The 24,282-nt window shown below is 41.1% G+C and overlaps 1 protein-coding gene across 1 annotated transcript; it reads left to right on the top strand.

Moving 5' to 3' along the window:
- Positions 1-1,476: 1,476 nt before the first annotated feature.
- Positions 1,477-22,377, top strand: LOC115369144 (hyaluronan and proteoglycan link protein 1-like). Its single transcript, XM_030065711.1, has 6 exons — positions 1,477-1,805; positions 13,302-13,435; positions 16,855-17,018; positions 18,375-18,573; positions 20,203-20,505; positions 21,168-22,377. Exons 2-6 carry the CDS (start codon positions 13,333-13,335, stop codon positions 21,455-21,457), a joined length of 1,059 nt encoding a protein of 352 aa, XP_029921571.1. The 5' UTR covers positions 1,477-1,805; positions 13,302-13,332; the 3' UTR covers positions 21,458-22,377.
- Positions 22,378-24,282: the final 1,905 nt, after the last annotated feature.

The raw sequence follows: 24,282 nt of genomic DNA on the forward strand, positions 1-24,282 counted from the left end.
AACCCTTTGAGATCCGAGCAAATTCACTGTATTTCTTTCAAAAGCATGATATGTACCAAAAAAAAATAAATAAATAAAAAAATAAAAAAAATCAGGGAATCTGAGAAAAAATGTAATTCCAAGTAAATAACCATAAAGTTACAAAAAAATTAACGACTAAAAATAAAAAAGAAAAGTAAACAAGAAGAAAAAACTAAAAAACAAACCTAAAAAAGTCAAAAACAACCCAAAAATTTAAACACACACACACAAACTAAAAAAAAAAAAAAATCAAAAAATAGAATAATAATAATAACAACAAAGAGCATGCTAAAGGAAGTGAATTTTGTTTATAGTGTGAAATAGAACCTTTCAATACAAAAGTTGGGCTCCTGGGTTTCAAAGGGTGAAGTCCAAGACAGGAAAATATATTTCCTTCCCCACTTTCCTTCTCACTAAACACCTCTCAACATCACAGTGGCAGCGGCAGGACACAGTGGCAGGACACAGCAGCAGATGAATTCTGCCATTCACAACTATTTCCGCTGTTTTACTAGCCAGGTATAATTTTGTAAAAGAGAACATGGCCTCCAGGTGATGCATATTTACCTGCCAAAGCAGCTTTTAGAGTAGATAAACCACCATGGTGTAACTTCCCACCCTGATCACTGTGCACTACATCTTGCAGAGTCTCAGGACTTCCTTCAGGGAGAGTAATGCCTGGACTATGTTCTGTGTACCTGCATGCTAAAAACAAACAGAATCCATGTTGTTTGTTGACATACAGCAAAATCCAACAGACTAGTGCTGGGTGGGGTAGAGTTACAATCAAACAGAAGAGTTTCAGTGGCATTTGGGAAGAGGTACAGTGACAGCGACCGAAAATGATATACACATTTGAAAAAGCTGTTCTGATCCCTGCAAAATATCAATCTGCATCTGGGAAGAGATCATTTGACTTGTTTCCAACACACTTTCACTTGTTAGAGAACTTACCACATGTATGGCAAACTAAGATTTTAACACAATGCACACTGACTTTAATGATTTTGACTTGCCATCACTTGTTAAACTGAGCTTTATAAGAGCTCATGGGTTCAAGTTTCTGTAATTATGTTTCTGATTTTTTTTTTTTTTTTTTTAACCTTATAGAAGCCAGGGGGGGGATAACTCCAAATCATGCTTGTCATCACAATATTGAGCAACAGGGGTTGGGTACCTCCTTAGACTTAGACTTTCTGATGGGTGTGGATGTGGTTAAAAAAAAAAAAAAAAAAAAAAAAAGTTCATCTGGGGAGATGTATCACACAACAACAACCAAAACTCCCATTAGTCCCTGAGAACAAAAACACTACAATCAGCTGAGCAGATGTCAGGCAAACTGGCAAGCTGAGTGATTTTTCAATTGCCGGTACCACTGCCAGACCTGGGGAGCCGTGCGTCATCGAGGAGCGAGTGTCCAGTTTCCTTCTTTGTAAAGGACTGGGCAACGCTCGCAGCGCTCATTGGAGAGGTTTGGAATAAATTTCACCTGTATGCTGGTGGGCAGAGCGTCCTCCTGTCCTGTCAGTCCTGCATGTGAAAAACGGAGCCCCTGGCGGCTCCTCAGACATAAAGAGCCCTTGCGTAAAGGAGCAGAGTGCCTGTAAGCCTGCCATACAGCAACTAGTCTTGGCGGACCTGCTAGTTGGACCTGAGAGAAGAGGGAAAACATAACTGGACCTCACCGCCTCTTTCATCGACCGTGCGCCCCTATTTGGCACTTCACTCGGCATCTCGGCCGCTGCCAGAGCGTTTTAACACCGCCACGCACCGCACTGAACAAGGTAAATGCTTTAATCCTCACCCAACCTTAATAATTCAAATGAAATTTAATGTGTTATGTCAGATTTCTTCATTTATCTGAATGTAGGCTATTATAAGGCAACCTGGACTTGTTACTGTACTTGTTTATTAATTGGTTATTAGAATTATTTCAAAGACATATTTCAGATGTTTGAGTATGATTTCCTAATTGGCAAACACTTACCTGATTTACATTAAGCTTTATATTAAAAAAGGCAAGAAAAGAAAAAAAGCCTGCCTGCCAAAGTCTTGACTAAAGTGTTTACTTGCTTAGACTGTAAGTCAGGAAAATGATATTTGACTCGCCTACTGACCTGTTGGAAACAGTTCAGCAACATGAACACTTTGTAGTTCAGCACAAGCAGATGCCATCACTTGAGTCATGTAATGTAAAACTGACATGTATCACTGAAGTGAAGTGGATTCTCTAATGGTGTTTCCATGGTGCTTGATTAACTGAGGAGGTGTGGTTGTGTTTTATTTGCTCAGAGTTCAGACATTGTCTTATGGTTGATCATATTTGTAAAGCCTCTCATTCTTGTGGCCAACCATCCAGTACAGAGGAGAGCAGAGAACATCAGCCCAACAGCCCCTCTCTGTGTGCCGCTGCACTTAGACCGGGCGGCTCCAACCTGACCCCCACCCTTTACCCCTGCATCCACCCACCACACACACACACACACACACACACACACATTCACATAAGCTGTGGCCCCTAGTGGCCCCTGTCAAGCCCCAATGAAAAGGCGGTCAGTGTTCATTCTCTGAAGTGACACAATGTTCCTCTTGCATAGGTTAATACACATACACACACACACACACACACACACATGTACACAGACAACCTCAGTTCATAGAAATTGCTGGTGCACAGGCAACAGCAGGTTAAATTAATTGCTGTGTGTATGCGGGCGCCCGTGCATGTTAACCTGAACCTGTTGCATAAATTCATGTGGGCATGCACCATACAAAAATATGTGGGTGCAAGTGTTGGATTCTCATTTTCTTTGTGAATTGTTTTCTTTATGAAGTTTTTGTTGCACTGAATATAAATGAATGTCATCTACTGGCTAGAACTTGGAAGGGAATTTTCCCTCGGGGTGTGTGTGTGTTTATGTTTGTGCCCCAGAGTTTGTGTTGTAAATATTGTTTCCCTGATTTTTCCATTAATAGCAGAGAGGCAAAGTAAAATATTTATTTGTGGTAAAATTTTGGGACTACGTTGACTGTTTAAGTGAATGCATTTCAGATTAGGCCACAAAGCAACACCTTGGAGGATGTTCCATTGACTTGAGCTAAAATGACCTGACTACCAGAAAGAGCATGTTTAACCAATACTGTTGTGAATTTCCCAGTCTGGGATCAATAAAGTATGCCTATCTATCTATCTATCTATCTATCTATCTATCTATCTATCTATCTTCAATCAAATACATTAAATACATTTACTGACTTCTCATTTTATATCACATTTGATTGATCGCTGGCTTCTTGTTTGAATATATGAGGAGGAAGTTTGAATGAGTTCCTCTTCTTGTGTTTCCCTCTTTGAAAAACATGGAACTCGTGAAGGTGAGGAAATTAGAAATAACCCCAGAGCTCAAGGTATTGACCCCTTTCATATCATAGTCAACGCTAAGCAGTGACCAGTGGTGAACTTTGCACTTTGGCATTCACCTCTGACACACTCAGAGGGCATAGAGAGAGAGGACAAAACCTTACATTACGACCTTCTCCGTCTGCTTGAGTAGACTGTGCCATGCTGGGATGGAGAACCAGACGCACTTTTAACTGTATGGGCGTCTTCACAAGTCAGTGCTCTCAGGGGAGACGTGAGTTTGGGGGAAGAAAGCGTTGTAAATTATCTTCTCTTTGTGGAGTATCTTTAGTGAAGGTTGAGGAGTGAAGAAAGGTGAGAGGAGTAGGGTTAAGGGTGAGAGGTGAGTAATAGACTGTCAGCTCTGAAAGTCTCCTATGTCCCATTAAGGGACACATCACATCATGTTCCTGAACTGGTGAGACTTTATTATCAGGTGGTGTTGCCTCCCCTGCAAAGTAAATCAAGACATTTATTATAAATTAGCCCTGAAGGAAAATGCTGGTGGTTACATAGAGAGGTAGCATGGAGATTTACACAGCGTTTTACATTTTACACTGTGACAATGCTGCACGCAAGCTGTATGTTATCATTTTACCCATTTTGGCCTTTTATTGTCTTGTCCAACAGATTCAGTCTAAAGAGACAGGATCTATGTCTTACGGTTTACAGTGTGTTTAAATACTGCAGTGCTTTGCTGCTGCAGACGTTTTCTGTCACGGTGATAAGATCTGAAACCTGAGGAGAAGCAGCAGTGCCAAAGGATGACGGCGTAGTATAGTTTATACTTGGGGCCTTGACCTGTTGCCAGGTTAGAATTATAAATGGTTATCTAGAAATCGGTGCCTATATTCACTCAGCCTCTTGAGGAGTGAGTACTGATGCCAAACCATAAATGATCCTGGTTCTTACGGCAAACAATAAGAGTAAGATTACTAATCTACAAGTCACTAGTCTCATCATGAGGCCATAATAACTATAATGTAATGATTCCCCTCTTGGTAATTTGACAGCAACATCTGCAATATGCATGATGCATGGGGCTCCTTTTATTTTAAAAAAAGCAAGGCTTGATTTGAGTAGGCACCACCATTAATCCTCTACTGTTATGCTACCCTTGATTACCTGCCCATAGATAATAAAGATATAAAACCAGACACACTTTGAAAAAGACATAATGAAGAAAAATGTCAAGCTGCCTTACAAGCTGGCAAACAACAAAGGTCCCATGCCAGAATAAAACCCAGGATGCTGTCTTCTTACCAGGTAGAAGACAAAACTTTTATGTGACTGAGGATGTTAAAGCATCTGTGATCAGCACTGCCATTATAAAATATGTATTTGACCAAGACTAGTCTTTGTTATCTATGAATACTCAGTACCACAATACCTTTTTTTCTGACTTACCCAGACTAGTTCAGCTTCACTTTGACGGCACTCGGCTAATGACTCCCATAGGCGTCAAGTGTTTATGCTAAGCTAAAATGAAATGTTACCTATAGGGACTGAACCACTGGACGTACAGATGTGAAACTGGTATCAGACAAAAACTTGCCTCAGTCTGGGTCAGAAAAATGTTTTTTTTTGCCCAAAATGTTGAAGTATTCCTATAAAGTGGCAGAAACCCACCTGAGAACTTCATGTTTTTAGGCTTACGGCAGAGGAGGTGTAATCAGTGTACAGGAAACTAGCCCTAGAAAACTACATCCTGTCCCGTTCCGCTGGGAGAAACTCACACGTGTCCCTTACCCCTTGAACCTGAGATGCCTTATTCCCAGTCATCCAGCCCCACTGTCCACCAAACCTGCCATCACAGACCTACTGTGCTCCATACTGAGGAGCCTTTGTAGCAGCCATGGTGGTGTGACGGTGACGTCAAATAATCTACACAGCAACTGGTGAGGGTGTGTGAGCGACTGTGTGTGTGTCTGTGTATATTGGTGGGTAGTGGACCGGTTTGAACTCGCCACTTTTGCCACTGAGGAAAATATATCTGCTGTGCAATAAGGCGCTGACTGCTCCATTTGTGAATATCCAAGACTCTGTGTCTACATTCAAATAAATACCCCACCCAACACTAACTACCCCACCCACCCCACCTACCAGGAATGGTGTCTGTGTTGCCTTTGAGTACACACAACCTCTCACATGTGACGGGGCCTTTTTCCAGTTTTATCCCCCTAATTGCTGCACGTTGCCCAGCAGCTGTTACATCAGGGTGTTCCTGTTCTTGTTCAGAGATGCTGGATATAGGAACTTTCCAGCATCATTTCCTAACGACGTGAGAGCAGCTCACCATGGAAAAGCTCTTTGATATACCTGACCACATACTTGACTTTAGTATAGGAATTTCCCTCAAAACTCCAAAAAAATTAAGCCTGTCTGTGGTTTAGGGGTAGGAGGTTTTCCCCATCTGTGTGAGGGAGCAATTAATAGCGATGAATACCTCACTTGAAGAGTCATATTCTGCCACCGTTAAATTCCATTACAATATTGCTTTCATGCTTATGGATGTACAGTATGTCTAAACATAAATACTTTATGGCTATGTGCATGATTTATAATGAAGAAACAATCTGTGATCATGATTTTAATCTCTGTAGTGGATGTTCAGACAACATACTGTGTTTACATGGACTAAATAATCCCACTATTGACCTTATTCCAATTAATTAATTACAGTCCAATTAATGTATTTATATGGGTTCCAGTTACGATTCTGTGTACTTCCGCCTCACCCCAGAAATGTTGAGATTTTTTTGCTTTTGTTTGCTTTTTGGCCATCTTTTCCAGAACTCCTGGATTTCTTTATACATCCATGGAGTTCATGGATTCACCATAAAAGTCACTAAAAGAGCACAAGCCATCAGACAGCTGGATTGTCATATGCATTGCAATCTGCTGCAAAAGTTCATGTAGGATGTCATATTGCGATAAAGTTGTATACGTGGCTAAAATACCCTTCAATAAACTGATTAAAGTTGGAATACTCTGCATATCTCAATCTGAGCGTTGCTTACTCTGACTATGACCTTATTCAGGTTAAGATAACAAGAAAGTGCTGTTTACATGGACATTTTCTTATTCCAAGTGCTGTATTTATCAAGTTAATATTGGAATATGGCAGTCCATGTGAACATAGTCACAGAGTGTTATCCCTTATCTAGGTAGTAGGAGTATCAGTGTCAACTAGGTGAGCTGACATACTCAGTGTAGAGGAATGAGATCCAATAGATAGCATCACATTCAAAGGTTTTCTCTTGCTCATGCTCGTTTTCTGAAGTTACCTCTCTTGCAGTGTGACTATCAAAGGAGCTGACCTCATCTGGATTGTTGTGTTTAGCATTTCTTTGTGTTTATCTGTGACTGATTAATGTCAGAAACATCTTATTGGAACGTAGTAGCTTACCATTGCCAAGCCACATAGACACATTAAGCAGCGAGAAGCTTGCCCCACTTGCTGTACGTAACAATGAAAACACTGGTTATGAGAAGTTAATTCCCACACACCCCACCTCTAGGGATTTCTCTAACAGCAATCATGTGTATTCTAGTGACTTGGTTTGATTATAATTTGTGGAAAACCAGCAATACATATCGTAGTAGAAGGCCTGGACACATTACTGTGTATTTGTTTCTCACCCATTATTCACACGTAACTATTGACATGAATAGTTAATGATGCACATTTACACACCCATTTCAAATTAAGACCTGCATCTTATTTATCTGGTGTATTATTTTCAACATAATTGGTGGGTGTGGGTCTCTGTTGGTTTATTCTATTGTCTTATTCTGTGCTGTATCTTATTCTCTACTGCCTCAACACCCATTTCCTCATGGGGACCATTAAAATTTCATGTAACCTAATCTAATTATGAATTATTGAATCAAGGCCTATATCAGTGAAGTCTCACTTGTAGCCTAATTGCCATACTTGGATTCATCTCATTTTAATAACATGCCACTCTTGTGAGTATAAGGGCAATATCACGTAGAAGCTTTGTGAAATACTCACATTAAAGCTCACACATGATATAGTTTGTTTGTTTTCAGCCACTTCCCTTCTTAGAATCCCTCTAATGTCTGACATAACCAGCGGAGAAACCTAATACATAGCTTGTCATCATGTTTTTTTTTTTTTTTCCTCACCGTAAATCAGTGTTTATGTCAGACATGCATGTAATTGAATCCATACGTTTACCTTCATGGTGTGCCTGGTCCCAAGAGCTCCTTTGGCTCCTTACGTCATACACACAAGCATGCAAACACACGCACACGCACACACACACGCACACGCACACTCACACACACACACACACACACACACACACACACACACACACACACACACACACGCACATGCACACACAGAGTAGATACACAAGCCCAGGAGAGGTTTTGACTTTCAAGTGAACAACAGAGAGCTTTTCAACATGTTTAAGCAGAGTTAAACAGCTGAGTTTTTGTGACAATGTGTTTTTAAAGGAGCCGTGCGCAGCAGCATGTGCCATGGTCAGTAGAGTTGCTCAATTCATGTTAAAGCTCAAAGTGAGATTCTGACACAACACCTCTCCACCTCTAGCACACCTCTAGGTGTGCTTTAATGTGAACTTGCTCTGTCAAATCACTCAAAAGTAACTTTTCCAGGCATTAAAAAAGTTATCCATTCACACAGAACATTACAGTTTTATCTACTCATTAGAATTACAGAACTACATTTTACATTGAATTTTTCCCACAAAAGCAGCACATATTACGAATGTGTGGGTGGTCAGGGAAAGAACAATTTTTCTACCTTTGTGTGGAAAAGAATGTAGATGTTTTGTCCCTCGTGGGCTTGTTATAGACTCAGATAAGGTTTCACTCAGTCAAAGGGTCCCATGACTGGACCCAGTTTCCCCTCAGGGATCAATAAAGTATTTCTGATTCTGAACACACTATAGAAGCCAGTATGATGGGCAAGGACAAGGCAAGTTATGCCTTGTCTTTGAACATCTGCATTACTATGGCATCACTCTTTTCTGTTTACCTCCTCTGTGAAATTCTGTCCTTTGGACTTTGAAGATCTTTGGTATCTTCTGGCTCATTTTGCTCTCCCACTAAGAGGGTTTTATTGGGATCAAGTGGCCACTCACCTGCATAGCAGCTTTGCCATAAATATCTGGCTACATGGGCTTCAAACCTGGCCAATGGTATTAGCAACTAGAAAACTTTTCTACTTTTCATATAGGACGAAACAGTGATGATGAGCATGAGATGCTCATAAGGTATCGAACATTTACGTTCATGCACGTTTGAACTCACACATGCAATGCTCTTTTTATTCTTTTTTTTCATACATATAAATCATATGCAATCAATTCTTGCAGCCAGGATTTCTTGCAGATTAGGTAGACGCTGTTCCTTTACACATTTTTCTATGGAAACTAATAAAGCCAACATAACCTATTTTAGCCTAATGTAACACGGTACAATGCCTCCTGTGTTTAATGCCGTTCAAATCCAATTTCAAATTCAAATTGGCAGGACAAAAGAGTTTGTGTTACCAAGGAATAATCAAGGCCTCCGTTTGGTCTATGTTAACTGAGACGCCGTTGTTTTTGCACATCAGTTAGACGGCAGTGTTACTACTTGTCACCATGCGACATACAGCTCTAACAAGTGAGAAGCCGTAACGAAAAAATGACACATGCTGGAGCTGGTATGGGTATCGGACGGTATTGGGTAACACCGAGTATTTGTCCTGCAGAGGCTGACTTGAGGTAATGACCCTCTCACGGGGATACACAATTGTTGTCTCTGTCACAGGAGACACATTTTGTGACAGGTTGCCGGGTTCAGGTCCAGAGCAGCCGTCTCCATGGTGGACTTTAAGAGAGGTGACAAATGCGATCGTCCTGCTGCACATTAGGATTGGCTGCTGGCAACCCAGAGGCCAAGAGGTGATGCAGTGAAGTGAATGGCTCTTTTGACAGACTGACAGCAAGAGAGAAGGAGAGAGGACAGAAAGGCAGAGACTGTGTGTATGTGCGTGTGTGTCTGTGTGTGTGTGGCAGTGTAGATGTACGTTCTTTATTTGTACAAAATCATGAGAATCAACTAGAGAAAAGTCCACACCCTTTTCTCAGATTGCATTGGCGAATGTTTTATCAAGCTTATGATGTTTTCTTAAATTGGACTGATGATGTTAGTATTCTGTTAGTCAGGCCAAAACTCATCTGCTGCTGTCTACTACTGCTTTTGTTAGTTTTGGAAAAAAATATTTATACCATAAAACATTAAAAAAAAACATTTTAATTGGCTTTAAAGTATGTAGATGGGAGACTAAATTTACTAAGGGGAAGTTTTGCTAAAAGAATTTGGGCTATTAAAGATCTCAGCTCGGTAATAGTGTTTATCATAGGGGAGAGGGTCAAAGGTAATGTAAACATGGTTCAAATGGAATACACTGTTCTGTGCTGCATGTTAACAAAGGTACTTTAGAAGGTAAATAAAAGAGTGTATCCAAATTAGGAATGGAAAAATGAAGCAATTGTGTGCCAAGTGCATGTCTCTGATAATTTAGCTTGCATGTCATGGTGGAGGGCTGTTCTTCACTTGTGATTATGTGTCTGTGTGAGCCATGCACAGTTGTGTGATCGAGCCTGTAGACTATTACAAGGTAACCGTTTCCACATGCAGATCAGAAGACTCTAGTTGACACTGACACTCTGTGGTCCTGCTACGAGTTACTAAGTAACAGGTACAGTCATCAGACAGCAATCAGTTATTTTTGAAAATGTCACTTTAGCTGCATTTTAATTTAAAGAAAATGTGGTGTTGCAGCGGTACATGATGAGTTGAAATGGATGCAAAGCAGGTGATCTGCATCAGCAGGTTATCTGGATTCAGGCCGATTTGCTGCTACTGGTTACTTGTGCATTTACTGACAACAAACACTGAAGACATTTTGTCATTCTACATGCATAATCACATGTTGTTGGACCGGTAGATTGTCAAAATCAGACCCATTATGTGCTGTACCTCACTCACACACACACACACACACACACACACACACACACACACACACACACACTGACAGAATTGATGTGAGTGTGTGTTTACATTGGCCTGTTTGGGAATGTTAGGTTCATTCACTTGGCGTTCATAGTGAGCTCTAACAATCAGGGGCTGGGAGGGGTCCTGGATCTTAGCACAGGGAACGCCAAGCACCGGGACAATAGATGGCCTCAATTCCAACAGTTTCTCCCTAAACTGCAGAAATATTCATTTTTCACAAGCGAAAAAACAGATAGTGGGGAGAAATAATGTTTCCAGTGCAAATCAGTTTTTCTTGAATCAGCTGTCAGTTTTTGAAGAGGAGTGATCAGGGGGATTCTGCCTTGTTTCAGGATACTGACAGTTCATGAATCAAGTGAACCTGCATCAGGATTATTTCACCATTTTACAGAAATTTGTGCAAAGCCTTTAAGACAAAATATGAGACAAATAGTTTTTATGGGGTGGACAGATTTTTCAGTGTAACTGTACAATGTTACCCCACCTGATCCACTCTGCACAGACAAAAACAAGTGAGATAGCCTGCCTGAGTGAAAGAAAACCTCAACACTTGATGGCACACACACACAGAGACACACACGCACACACACACACACCTGGCCTATAAAGACTTAGCCTTGTTTGCCCTCCACACAGATGGATGCTGAGGAATGCTTTTGCTGTTCATGAAAGCCATTGTCTGAGTCACTGTGGAGGGCATGTTCACCAACTGCTTTATGTGTGTGTGTGTATGTGTGTGTGTGTGTGTGTGTGTGTGTGTGTATGTGTGTTAGTGGTGGTGGTTGGAGGGGGCTGGAGGTCATTCCTAGGGAACACACACCCACACACACACACACACTCTGACTCTTTCTTAGCCAGCTGTGAGTTCTCTGTAGTAAAAAGCTGAATGTGTGTAGCGAGCAGCTCTAAGGTTAACACTGGCTAATGGAGCTTAAAAATGAGCACCAGTCCTCTGCATCATTTTTTGCTACTGCAGAGTCCTTAGCCTCTTTCTCCCACACCCCCCCCTCCCCGTCTTGCTTTTTTTTTTCTTTCGGTATCTCACATTGCACACACCGTCTTTCTCTCCCGATCTTCCTCTTTCATTTCACACATCACCTCCTCTCCTCTCTGCTTGCGTCCTGCAGAGAACAGTTTGACTTGAAGTTTTTCCCTTTTCCAAAAGGACAAATCTTATTTCCAACAATACCCCCCCTCCAGCACCTCCAACCCCCACCCCCAGCAACCACCACTCACACACACACACACACACACACACACACACACACACACACACACACTCACTCCATTGCTCCACCCACTTATCACTGCCTCCCCATCCTGGTATGCGTAATTACTATTTTCAGGCAGGGAGGGGAAATAGAAGATGTGTGTGTAACTGGCACAGTGTGTGTGTGCGTGTGTGTGTGTGTGTGTGTGTGCGTGTGCAATGCAGAGCGGTTCTGCTGACTGCAGGAGCTCCACCTGGCAAAGGGGGCCAGTGCGTCAGCAATATGGGATGGAGTGAATGAAGAGAGAGGATCAATTCTTGTGACTGCAGAGAAAAGCCCTAACAAGCGCGCGTGCGCGCGCCCACACACACACACACACACACACACACACACACACACACACAGGACATTATATTGACTTCCACTCATTCCCTACAGCCTTGCACAGCCTTTCCCTGATCTTAATCATAACGAACACATGCCTTACCCAAATACCTTAACCTAACCTTAACCTAAACCTAATAGTAGTTTGTCTTTGTAGACCGGCCAAAATGTCCTCACTTCCCAAAAATATCCCCACTCTGCTGGTTAAAAATGTGTTCTGATCCTCACTATGTAGCATTTACAAGTGCACACACACACACACACACACACACACACACACATACTAGTCCCCCCCACCCCACACCCAAAACTCCCACCCCCAAAATGCACACATACACTTTGTGAACACACACACACACACACACACCTCCTCTGCTGGTCAGAGAAACACATACAGACACACATACTTGAGACGCGAGTGTGTGTGCCGAGCTGAGATGGTGAATCACTCTCTTGTCGGGATGAGTGTGTGAGGAGGACAGGCTGCGGTTGGGTTGGGATGTGTGCATCTGAATGAGGTGCGGGTGTACCTCAGCGACGGGACAGGGGCTGAAGCGGGGAGACGCTGCACTGTGGAGAAAAAGTCTCCTCCGAAGTTGAGGACTGTTGGTGTCATTGGGGACATGGTACAGTATTCCTCACTTCTGTTGGAGCCCTGCTCGATGACAGGGACTACTTACTGCAGTGTGTGTACATGTGCATACCGTTTACTTGCAAACTTGCATGCATGTGTGTGAGAGAGTTAGAGTGTGTACACTTTGTGCTCAGTCCACCTGCAGCTTCACGTAGGACGTCCAGTTTGCTCACAGAAGCTGATGCTGATCCAAGTTAGGACACTCGGTATCAGACATCTTTGACCTCTGCTTACTCATGCTATACTTTTACATTCTGACACTTTGTGCATATCTGTGTGTGTGTGTGTGTCTGTGCGTTTAGATTTGCTTAGTGACAAGGGGACAGACTGCAGCACTCCCGTTGTAATCACATCGCTCTCCGGGAAAAAGCACAGCAATGCAGATAGCAACACAGCATGTAACACTGTCCTGAACCATGCAGCACACACACTCACACTCAAACACATATTTTTGTGTACAGGTACATGCACAGATATTCCTCTCTTTTTTCCCCAGGTATTACATGCATGTATAAGTACAAGAAGACTCTCTCTCCTCTGCCTCTTCTCACGTTTGTTTCCCAACTCTGCTCCTCTCTCTCTGCAGTGAGCAGACCCCTCCAGTGTGGAGAGTGAAGATGATTCCTGTGCTGATCTGCGCTTTGATCTCGCTGAGTGTAGCAGACAACTTAGACGTTCTGTACCCTGAGCTGGAGCATTCAAGAACCATCTATGTCACAGGTGAGCTTACTGTACGAGTGTGTCTGCTTGGGGAATGACAATTTGAGAAATGTTTTATACACAACTACAAAAATGCTGGTGTCAAAAATGTATTTAATTGAAATACATTTGCATTTGTGTTGCAGTGCTTTGAAGGTGATTATACATGAAAATCAAGTGATTGTGCTGTCAGTTTTTTTGTTTTATTTTATTCTCAGCAAACCTATTTTAGCATATCTATTATAGCTCACTATTGCAGTCACACACTTGCCATATTTGCAGAACATAGATCCCCAAGTTTTGTGTTATAACATTTTTTAATGTGTCCTTATGTAGATGAACCGACCATTTCATGCAGCACCAGGAAAAAATCAAAGTTTTTTGTCTATTGTCTTTGATTCCTGTTGTCATGTACAGTGAATCACGCTCTACTGGCAAACACATGAGACAGGGGAGCTTTGTGTGAATATGCAACATGGAAAATGGTTTTAATGCCAAAACTTTTTATCAGTAACTGCAGTCTGATTTTACTAAGCTTTTAGACATCAAGTTTCATCAAATTACACCCAGAAGACTGTAAAAAAAAAAAATGAAGAAGATTTAATGAATAACAGTCTGAGCTAAACACATAATTTTTTCCAGAATTAGTAATGAAAGTAGCTAACAAGTGAGACATCTCACCTCTGTCCCATCTCTGTTGACAGTTGCACATGCTCAGTACTGATCGGGCAGAATATCCGGATTGGGTAGCAACAATCAGTGATCATCGGCAAATTACGATAATGTTAGCTGCTTGAACTCATCGTATTATTCAGTGCTTAAGGGGACTTAAGGGGAATATTCAATTATATACTTATATATTTAATACTCAAATATTCAAAACACAATAGCACAGTTGCTTCTTTGATCTCTGCTGAAAAGTATTTTTTGAGTATCTAAATATACAAAATACTGCTCCAATACTGTTACAAATCACTTTTTTTTTCAGACTGATCAAATACAAAGGCAACCAAAATATGCCTTTCAAATATTTCTAATTAACATACTGCCTATCCTTGTATATCCGCTGTTACATGCATTAGAAAGGAATCGGCAGAAACAAATTCTATTAGTGGTCTTGCACCTTTCTCTGCTCTTCGTCCACAAACACTCACTTTAAGGTGTCATTTGTTTCCTCAACTTATCAGTGTGTTCTGCCACTGTAGCTTAGAGATAAGACTGCTATGTGACGGCATTATTGTTGCTGGTCTGTGAGATAGGGTTATCTCATTAGGCTATCTCTGCTTAGTCATTAAAACGCTGCGGATGTCAAGATTACGCGAAGAAAAGAAAACAGTTTCCGTGCCTTGACAAGATACAGTCTCGCGAATGATTGTAAATTTTCAATGTGAGTAAGAGCAAAAAAGAAAAGAAAAACCAACAGATTACAGTTATATTTTTTTCATGTGAACTAGCACAATGCTTGAGGATGCAGATTGTAAGTGAAATAAGAAATCAACATCTAAACACGTGTTTTGATGATACCGATTCAGAAGCAGTTCAAAGGAAATGCAAACTCTCCCTCTAACTACTGTGCAGAATAGGATCAATGCACAATTAAGTAGTTGATCAATTGAATTGACAAACACACATGCTTATGCAGCAAGACAAGGTGAAACGCTGTGGTGGTCAGGCTGTCTGTGAGTAGGCAGTGAGCCAGAAAACTCTGTCAGTGATGGAGGTTATCTGAGGACCCCACTACGAGACTCCAACAGGATGAGGGTAAAGTGATCAGGAATGCTGTATAAACAGTGGAGTAATTGGCTAGAGTGGCTGAGACATGCACACTGCCGTATAAAACACACACACACACACACACACACACATGCACAAATGATCACATGCACATCTGCATACACAAATGTAAATACAAAATGCAGACATTAATGCATACCTATAGTCTCAGTCTCTCTCTCTCTCTCTCTCACATACACACACACACACACACACACACAAGCTCACACAACTGCTTTGCAGCTGCTCACTTGGCACCTTGACAGTAGGTGGGACATTATTTAATAGTTCCACTGGAGACCGCAGTTATTGATTAATTCCACCTTGGGGAAAAAGAAACTTCACAGATCCAAACTCAGGAGATAATGGTGCCGAAAACTATGTTAACAGGTTGCGTACTGGAGCAAAACACCGCACTTTTTCAGCGAATAAGCTAGAGAGATATCTACTTCAAGTGTTTTTGCTGGATTGTTTCAGCGCCAACAAAAATATACAGAGGTTTTTATTCACAGTCAGTGAGTGGATCAGAAATCGCACTTTGTGTCAGTGGGGATTACAAGACAGAGTCAAAGGCAGACTTTGTAGTTTCAAAGGGGAGAGTGCTCCACCTTGTTATGATGTGGTAAAGAATGATGAACAGCACGCAGTTCTCAAAAGAAAAAAAAAAAAAACATAAAAAGCCTCAGAGGTTCAGGACACATCTTTTACCCCATCATCACAGAAAATATAAAGGCATTACACTCAATTTTGTAATGCTTTTGTGTACATTTGACACCCAAACGTCAGATTCAAGACATTTAGAAGTGCTCCATTAATTCTATGGGCTATTAGTTGGCATGAGCCTGGGGGGTTTACACTTCATCAGTTTCATCCATAACATTAGAAAAAAAGTGATGTGTACTCCCATTTGACTATAAAATGTGGCCAGAAATTCTGGTGTCATTTAGCTATGATGCCAGGGTGCAGGATATCTCTACACCTCTGGAAACACCTCCTCCACTTTATCCAGTTTAAAAGATTAGACAGAGGTATTGATTAATATGGCAGCTTATTTATAGGTCATTTACAGAGTGGATGGGACAGAGGATCTGTTTAATGAAACATGGGTCACATTCCTTACTCAGTTGTTGACTACAAATGATTGAAATCATCTACTTGAACATAATTTGTATTTGGACCAAGAATGGGATGTCAGATGTGCATGCCATGTAGATTTCCCATGTCGTTGTTGTTGTTTTTTTCCTCCATCCCGTTGTTCTGTATTGTGTGAATTATTTGTTATTGTATGACTTTGTGTTGGTAGTCTGGCTAGATTTGGGATTTGTTGCTGGACTGCAGAGTTTTTTCATTAGAGTGGGAAAAGAGAAAGACAGACTGGAGTGACTCCGGAGGACGACATTGTATTTTATCCTTTTATGTCATTCATATAACAATTGCGGTATTTCAATATAAAAGTCTGACTAAAAGCATTAAAAAAAGAAAGTAGGGGAGTATGTGTTTGTAAGCACAATGGATGAGAGAGAGATAGAGAGAAAACAAGAGGTTAATTCAGGTTGTCCTTCACAAAGTCCAGACTAATTAATTGTGGTGGTTGATTTGTTCAAATGATGTGTGCCATATATATTGGGACATTTCTTTATTCTGTATATTTTTCTGCTGTGTTTCAGAAAATGGCCCTCGGCTTTCGGTGGTGGCAGAACAGTCCAAGGTGGTGTCGAGGCGGGGGGGAAATGCTACCTTACCGTGCAAGATCCAAAGGGACCAGTCACTGGCACCCAATCGCAAGATGAGGATCAAATGGACCAAGCTGACCTCGGACTACCTAAAAGAGGTCACCACCTTAATTATACATTGACTTTTTGTGCTAAAAAAAACATGGACCTTTTTTAAATTGACACTCCCATATTAAGTGCTGGCATGATGGTTAAGGACAATTATGGGTTTGTATTGAAGTTACGAATCATTATAAGGCCACTGTCAAGAAATTGTTCATTGTCTGAGGACATTTCAAATTGTTTTTGAAATATTGGGCAGATCAGATTTCCACCGTGGATGCATAGCCTTTTGGAAGGATTCTTTGCTGTTTTTTCAGTAAAGGAGCACATTTAGGATTTCTACAGTAGTATATCATTATCAAATTAGAAGATCTGTCTCGCAGCAGCTATTTTGACTTGAAACTGCAGAGTAAACACAGGTGTTAGTGATGCCATTAAGTAAGGTTTTGTTCCATTTCAGTGATCCGGGCTCTTTCCAGTGAACCAGCATGAACAGCAGCAGGATCCTGGCTCTGTCAGACTGAGATGGAACACAACCTTAATTACTGTCATTAGTAACACCTGTGTTTACCTGCTATTTCATGTCAAAATGGCTGCTGTGAAGAGGGTCTGTTCCAATATCTCGCTGAACCATAAACAAATAAGATGATTGGTAGTCTGTATCTCACAGCAGTGGCAAAGTGTGCTCAGAAATAGGATGATACTACTTGTTATTCAGTATGTATTCAGTATTGTTTTCTAGTTGGCTGCACTGAGCAGGATAAATATCTTCGAGTGATTTTTCCATTGGTCTTTCACACCTTCCACCTCTTGCAAGAAAGCTTCAGCTCTGTTCGTGCTGGAAGAACTACGCCCTCTCTCTGCTCTGCACTGTAAAATAATACCTCTGTGTGCTGTAAAGATGCTCTGCAGATTTTTCACAAAATGTGACCCAGTAGCAAACAGCCTGGCCTGCAGTATAGAGGCTATATATGCTGTAACCCTCTCAGTGATGGTCTGATTTGATTACAGTAGCATACTAATGTGTCACAATTAATGGGATAATAATTTAGTGATATGCTAATGTATGGCTGGGTAATGCAGATAAAATCAAATATTATACTATTATTGGTCAAATACCTAAATATTGATATGTTATCAGTCCTTTTATAACATATTTACACATAGAGTTTTTTGATAAACAATCATTAGCAATGTGAATATAATGACCATGCAGGTAGAGGCAAATAATATAACAAATACAGCTGTTTAATAAATTCTGCAAACTGCATCCCTTTACTGTAAAGCAGCCTTTAAAACCAGGAAGAGACAACATCACATCACAATATCACAATATCAAAAATCCCAGTTGATATTTAGTCTTATATCACGATATTGGCACCACAGAGTGACATCTCTACATCTTGCTTCAGGTGGATGTTTTTGTTGCCATGGATTACCACAAAAGAAGTTACGGCCGTTTCCATGGACGTGTCCACCTGCAAGGCTCCTCTCCTATGGACGCTTCTCTGGTCATCACAGAAATCACCCTGGAGGATTATGGCAGATACAAGTGTGAAGTTATTGACGGCTTAGAAGACGGGACAGCAGTAATATCCCTTGACCTGCAAGGTATAACATGCAGGGTGAACTAGTGCTTTAAAGAACCACACAAGTGATGTTGAATGGCTGGCCCATTTACTACCATTTCCTCACATTTTACATAGCAACAAATCATTTAGCAAATGTGTGGGAGTACGAAAGATTTCACAACATACAATCAAAATGTCTTGATTGTCAAATTTGAACGTTTGGTTAAAACAGCCACGTTATAAAGTTCTGCTTATGTAGTTAACAAAGTCACCACCATTCATAAACCACAGAACTGGTAATTGCCTGTGGAAAGCAAACGTTTTATGAAAACTAATGTGGACAACTTTATTACAGTGATGTAACACTGGTGTGAAGAAAATCTGAAGTCTCTGAGAGTTCATTTTCAGATTGTGGTGGAATGAATGGAAACTAGCGGCTAAAATACAAGTGCTTGCTTTGGGAAAACATCAGCAGAAACATGAGGTATAATGTATGCATTTTGTAGATTATAGGCTAAACATGCAATATCACCATTAAAATTGTAAGGAATGGAGATGTGGCTTTTTCATAAAGTGTCTGTTTGCCTTGTAAAGGGTGTAGCAGCTTGTCACTGGAGTCTAACAGACTCTCAGCTGTGGTCAGACTAAATTTAGCACTGTGAGCAGAGACTACCTGGGGAACTGTCAGGGGCAAGCGTATAGGTGTGAGAACACACACACACACACACACACACACACACTCACACACATATACACAGAAAGAGAGAGAGAGAGAGAGAGAGAGAGAGAGAGAGAGAGAGAGAGAGAGTTCAGCAGTTTGTGCTCATCCCACAGAGGCCCATACATCAGTGTCAAAGCAGCTCCATTATGTATGAGAGTAGCCAGAGACATCGGCCATTACTGTCTGAGGCCACAGCCACCCAGCACCAGACTGACAGAGAAACAACTGTGTTTATATACAGACATTGCTAAACTTGTTAAGGCTCCTTTCAGTCTCCTTTTTTTAAAGGGACCATGCCAGTGATTGTTTTCATGTTTAGTGTAATTTGAATCTACAAATATATATACAATATTCTTTATGTTTCTGCGAATCTTTTCCCAAACCCAGCCAGTCGTTTCCGTTCATTCCACTACGACATGGAAATGAATTTTCAGAGACTTAAGACTTTCTTCACACCAGTATTCCATCACTGTGATAAAGTCGTCCACATTATTTTTCCTAAAAGCAGCAGCACTGTTGTGTTTTGATGACTTTGATGACGGGTGGAGTGAAATGGTCCCTCTTCTGAAAAATAGATCCTGGGGAAACATTTGCTTTACACAGTAACTTATCAGTTCTGTGGTAATGGTAATGACTTTGTTAGCTGCCTAACCAGGACATTATAAGGTGGATGTTTGAACCAAAAGTTGGTGATGAAAAAATGAAAATGGAGAGATTTTGATCACATTGTACATTGTGAAGTCTTTAGTACAGTCACATGATTTGCAGAATGGTTTGTTGCAATGTAAAATGTGGGAAAATTCAAAATCACTGATGCAGCAGTGGTCCTTTAAGTAATGAGATTAAACCCAGAAACTCTGATGATGGATCTTGTTTTTTTGTCTGTTTACCACAGAATTTTTACTAATCTCCCTTCTGCTTCTCTGCCCACTCCCCCTCTCCATCCAGGCGTTGTCTTTCCATACTTCCCTCGGTTGGGCCGCTACAACCTCAACTTCTACGACGCTGAGCGGGCGTGTCGTGAGCAGGACGCCATCGTGGCATCCTTCGACCAGCTGTACGATGCGTGGCGAGGAGGGATGGACTGGTGCAACGCTGGTTGGCTGAGTGACGGCTCAGTGCAGTATCCCATCACCACCCCCAGAGAACCCTGCGGCGGCAAGAACACGGTGCCAGGGGTTCGCAACTACGGCCTGAGAGACAAGGAGAAGAACCACTATGACGTGTTCTGCTTCACCTCTAACTACAAAGGTGAAGGACAGGAGTATGCATTTCTATGTGTTTATTATGGTTCTTTATTGTTTATTCAGATCAATACAGATATGGTATGTTATTCAAATACCAATACCTAATACCACAGTTACATGATAGTGTCAAAAGCGCAGGGAATTAATATGGCCTCTCTGTTCTGTACTATTTTTTTATGTATTATTATATTACAAGTAATATTTTTTTATTATGTGTGCATGTATATGCTCACCTTTATTTGAACAGATTAGTCCGACTGAGATTAAAGTCTTTTTTTCCCAGTGGAGACCTCCCAAGAAAGCAGCATGAACACAAAAAAACTGCAGATCAGCAACGTACAACAATGTATGCAGTTAGAAAAGTGGGAAAGGCACATAAAACAAAGAGCAAGATAAAAACAGCATGTAAAGTTGTAATACAATAAAAACTACATAAAAGGGAGGGCATTTTTTTTTTTTTTTTTTTAACAAGTGTGCTTCCAAAGACGGTATGAAACCAAAAGGCTCGGGGCTCAACCTCATCTAATCTTGATTAAAAGCAAAGACAGCAACCGCCTGAGATTGCTATAAGATACTTTTGTCTAACTGGTGTGTGTGTTTGGCGAGTGCGATGTGTTTGTGTGAGTGTGTCTCTCCATTTATCTGTTTGTCTTTTTGTTTTCCCAGGCCGATTCTACTATTTGATCCACCCCTCCAAGTTGACTTACGATGAAGCAGTCAGGGCGTGTCAAAAAGACGGCGCCCAGATCGCCAAGGTCGGCCAGATGTTCGCCGCCTGGAAGCTGCTGGGCTACGACCGCTGTGACGCCGGCTGGTTGGCTGACGGCAGCGTTCGTTATCCCATCTCCCGCCCCCGCCGGCGCTGCAGCCCGACGGAAGCCGCCGTCAGGTTCAACGGCTTCCCTGACAAAAAGCACAAGCTGTATGGAGTCTACTGCTTCAAGGGCCACAACTGAGCTGTAGACACATAGAGACGCACACAGACAACACATAGACACATGCAAGCATGCACACACAGACACACACACATGCACATACACTAGTAAACACGCTAGTGGGATGGAAAGGAGGCAGAGAAAGAGTTTGGAGGGTTTAAATGGTATGAATAAACACATTCAAACTGTGATGCTTTATTTCATGAAAACCTTACAACATGTTGTCAAGCAGAGTCATGTTGAACCATGTTGCTTTGTAATCTGGGACCTAATATTCTATGGGGGATAGTTTACACATATTTAAGGTTCATATTATTTAAACAGTTCCTATGCAGGGGTGGGGATAGTGGGGACTCGGGGAGGGATGGGGCAGATGGAGGACACGACACAGCCACAGCGATACTGTCATTCAACAGCGGACTAGGCATGTCTTATAGCTGGAATCACATGTCTGGACTGAGAGCAGTTTAACAGCAGAACTTCTCACGATTGGACTGATACTTTGGGCACTTATGTTTTTTTGTTCAAGATCTAGAACAATTACAAAGCCATGATACATAAGTCAAAACAGAAAGAAAGGAAGATAGCTTAGATCCTGTGACACTCATCAAGTAAGAATGCAAGCCTAGCACAACTAAAACGATCTCTGCTGTCCATCTTTTACAAGGTGCTATTACTTTGTACTTCATCATACCGTCCAGTATTTTATGTTTTTGTACTAATGTGTTGTGTATGGACCAAACATCAGTCTCACCACAGAAATGGATCAAAAAATATCCGACCATTAGCATTGTTTATGTTTTCTAAGTATGACTATGTAGAATGTGATTAGCTAGAAATGTATTTCTGTTAATGGACATTTTTTGATATAGAAATATTTACATTATGGTTTTGTTTTCTTGGCCCAACTATCTATCCCAGACTCCTTCGTTTAGACAAAAAAAGAAAAAAAAAGAAATAAAAAAAGGAAAAAAAAATCTCACTTCACAGTCCTAAAAAGGGAAATGAAATTTTGCACTGAACATACAGAAAATGCCTAACGGCCGATGGGGGCCAGGAGGAAATGTGGCAAACAGCAGTATGCCCTTTGCAGCAATAGAAAATGCCTGGCACAAGGTAAATACAGTACTGTGCTGAAAAGTGCTGCTACTGTACATGCCAAGCTCAGTTATGCTGTTAAGTAAACCTTTGTGGCTGCATCTCTGTGTTTGGCTTGAACCTAGACTGCAGAGCATGACTTAGCTTCTACAAGCACACGGCAAGCACACAGCAAAGCAGCTCTCATTGTAGATCTACATACAATATCTATCTATCAACTTCATGAACTGCTATTTTTGATACAAATAGTTTCTTATAGTGAGCAGGGCTTAGGCTATGTGGACTTTTTTTTTTTTTTTTTTTTTTTTTTTCTGGCAGCGCTAGGCTGTTCGATTGCTATCTAAGCTGTGAGGTCTGCAAGACTCAGCTCTCCACTGGCCAATCTATCTCTGAATGCAAAATTTGGACATAGTGGGCCTGCAGCCAAGCTGCACCAGCCCACTGAATGAGACAGAAATATAATACATTGGAAATGCCATTAATTCCTGCATGGAGGTGGTAAGGGATTCTTCCATGTAAGGATATCACAGAGTAAATGGTGCACATTGATCTGTTGTGAGCTCACTGTACACTGTCCAGCTGGCCCTCAGAGAGGTTTAGGTCATCTGCTACGTCCAGTGTAGAGTTAGCTTTCCTTGGCGCCACCTTTGACAAGCCACTGAGAGAACAGGGCAGGAATGGTAATGCTACACTAACAGTTATCACAAAAGACCTGCTGGACAGACTCATGAAAATAGCTTTGTATTTTGATTAGGCATAGACATTGTGTTAGAAATATTGATGTTTTACGAACTTGTTTTTCTTGACAACAAAACCTTAGTGGTGTAGAGGATTTTGAAAGTTACCAGGGGGACAGAACAGCAGCTGTGAAGTAAATACAGTACAGGAGGAGTATGACAAACCCCAAAACAAAGTTTATTTTAACCTATATTCTTTTCATCTTCCCTTCAAACTATTATTTTCAGTTATTGTAACAGATTTTTGAACAATGTAAAATTTGAATTTGCTCAAAGTTTTATCAAATCCTCAAGCAATCATTTCTTGCATTTTAATTTTTGTATTGTATGCCTAACTTTACTAATTGGGAGCCTTGTTTATAACTACAGAAATCATATGGGCCCAAAGACAAATGGAAAATAAAACAGTAGACAAGTAAAGGTTTTGCCTCTTGTTATCTTTTCATAGGGCTCACTGAGCTGAGATAGTAACCTGACTAAGATGTTGCAACTTATGAGCATTCAGACTGCAGCTGCAAAGAATACCAAAGTCAGCAAAGCCATATGTTAAGCTCCATTTAGTTCATGTCTTTTAGAGTAAAAACCTACTTTTGAACTAGGTGCTTTCCAATCAGTGCCAGGTTTATAGACCAGGACTGGACTTAGTGATTTGGAGGCCAAGGGAAAACCTCAGTGGGGCACCCCGTCCCACCCTATTTTCTCTGTTCTTGTTATTCTAAACAATCAAACCTACCTGTAAACTGTAAGCAAAGTCTTAAATCCATAAACACACAGTGAATAAAAAAGTATGATGGCTGATACCGGTGGCTATAAAAGCATGGACATCCTTTGGCTTTTCTTTTATAAGTTGCTAACCGATCCTGCTTGTGTTCCTGGGCTGCACTATATTATAAAAATGATTTTAAAAAGTGCTATTTGTGTATTTTGAGTGTGTTAACTGGAGGTCCTAAATTAGGGAGAAAAAAATGGGCAGCCACTGGCAGGCAGATGTCTAGCTTGCCCAGTGGTAAA

This window comes from Myripristis murdjan, chromosome 12 (genome assembly GCF_902150065.1).
Source record: "Myripristis murdjan chromosome 12, fMyrMur1.1, whole genome shotgun sequence".
In the NCBI taxonomy this organism is placed as follows: Eukaryota; Metazoa; Chordata; class Actinopteri; order Holocentriformes; family Holocentridae; genus Myripristis; species Myripristis murdjan.

Excerpts from the sequence above, each read along its gene's own strand:
- LOC115369144 (XM_030065711.1), top strand. The coding sequence starts at position 13,333 with ATGATTCCTGTGCTGATCTGCGCTTTGATCTCGCTGAGTGTAGCAGAC. Across the intron at positions 13,436-16,854 it reads AAGAACCATCTATGTCACAG|AAAATGGCCCTCGGCTTTCG; the intron begins GTGAGCTTACTG and ends GCTGTGTTTCAG. Across the intron at positions 17,019-18,374 it reads CCTCGGACTACCTAAAAGAG|GTGGATGTTTTTGTTGCCAT; the intron begins GTCACCACCTTA and ends ATCTTGCTTCAG.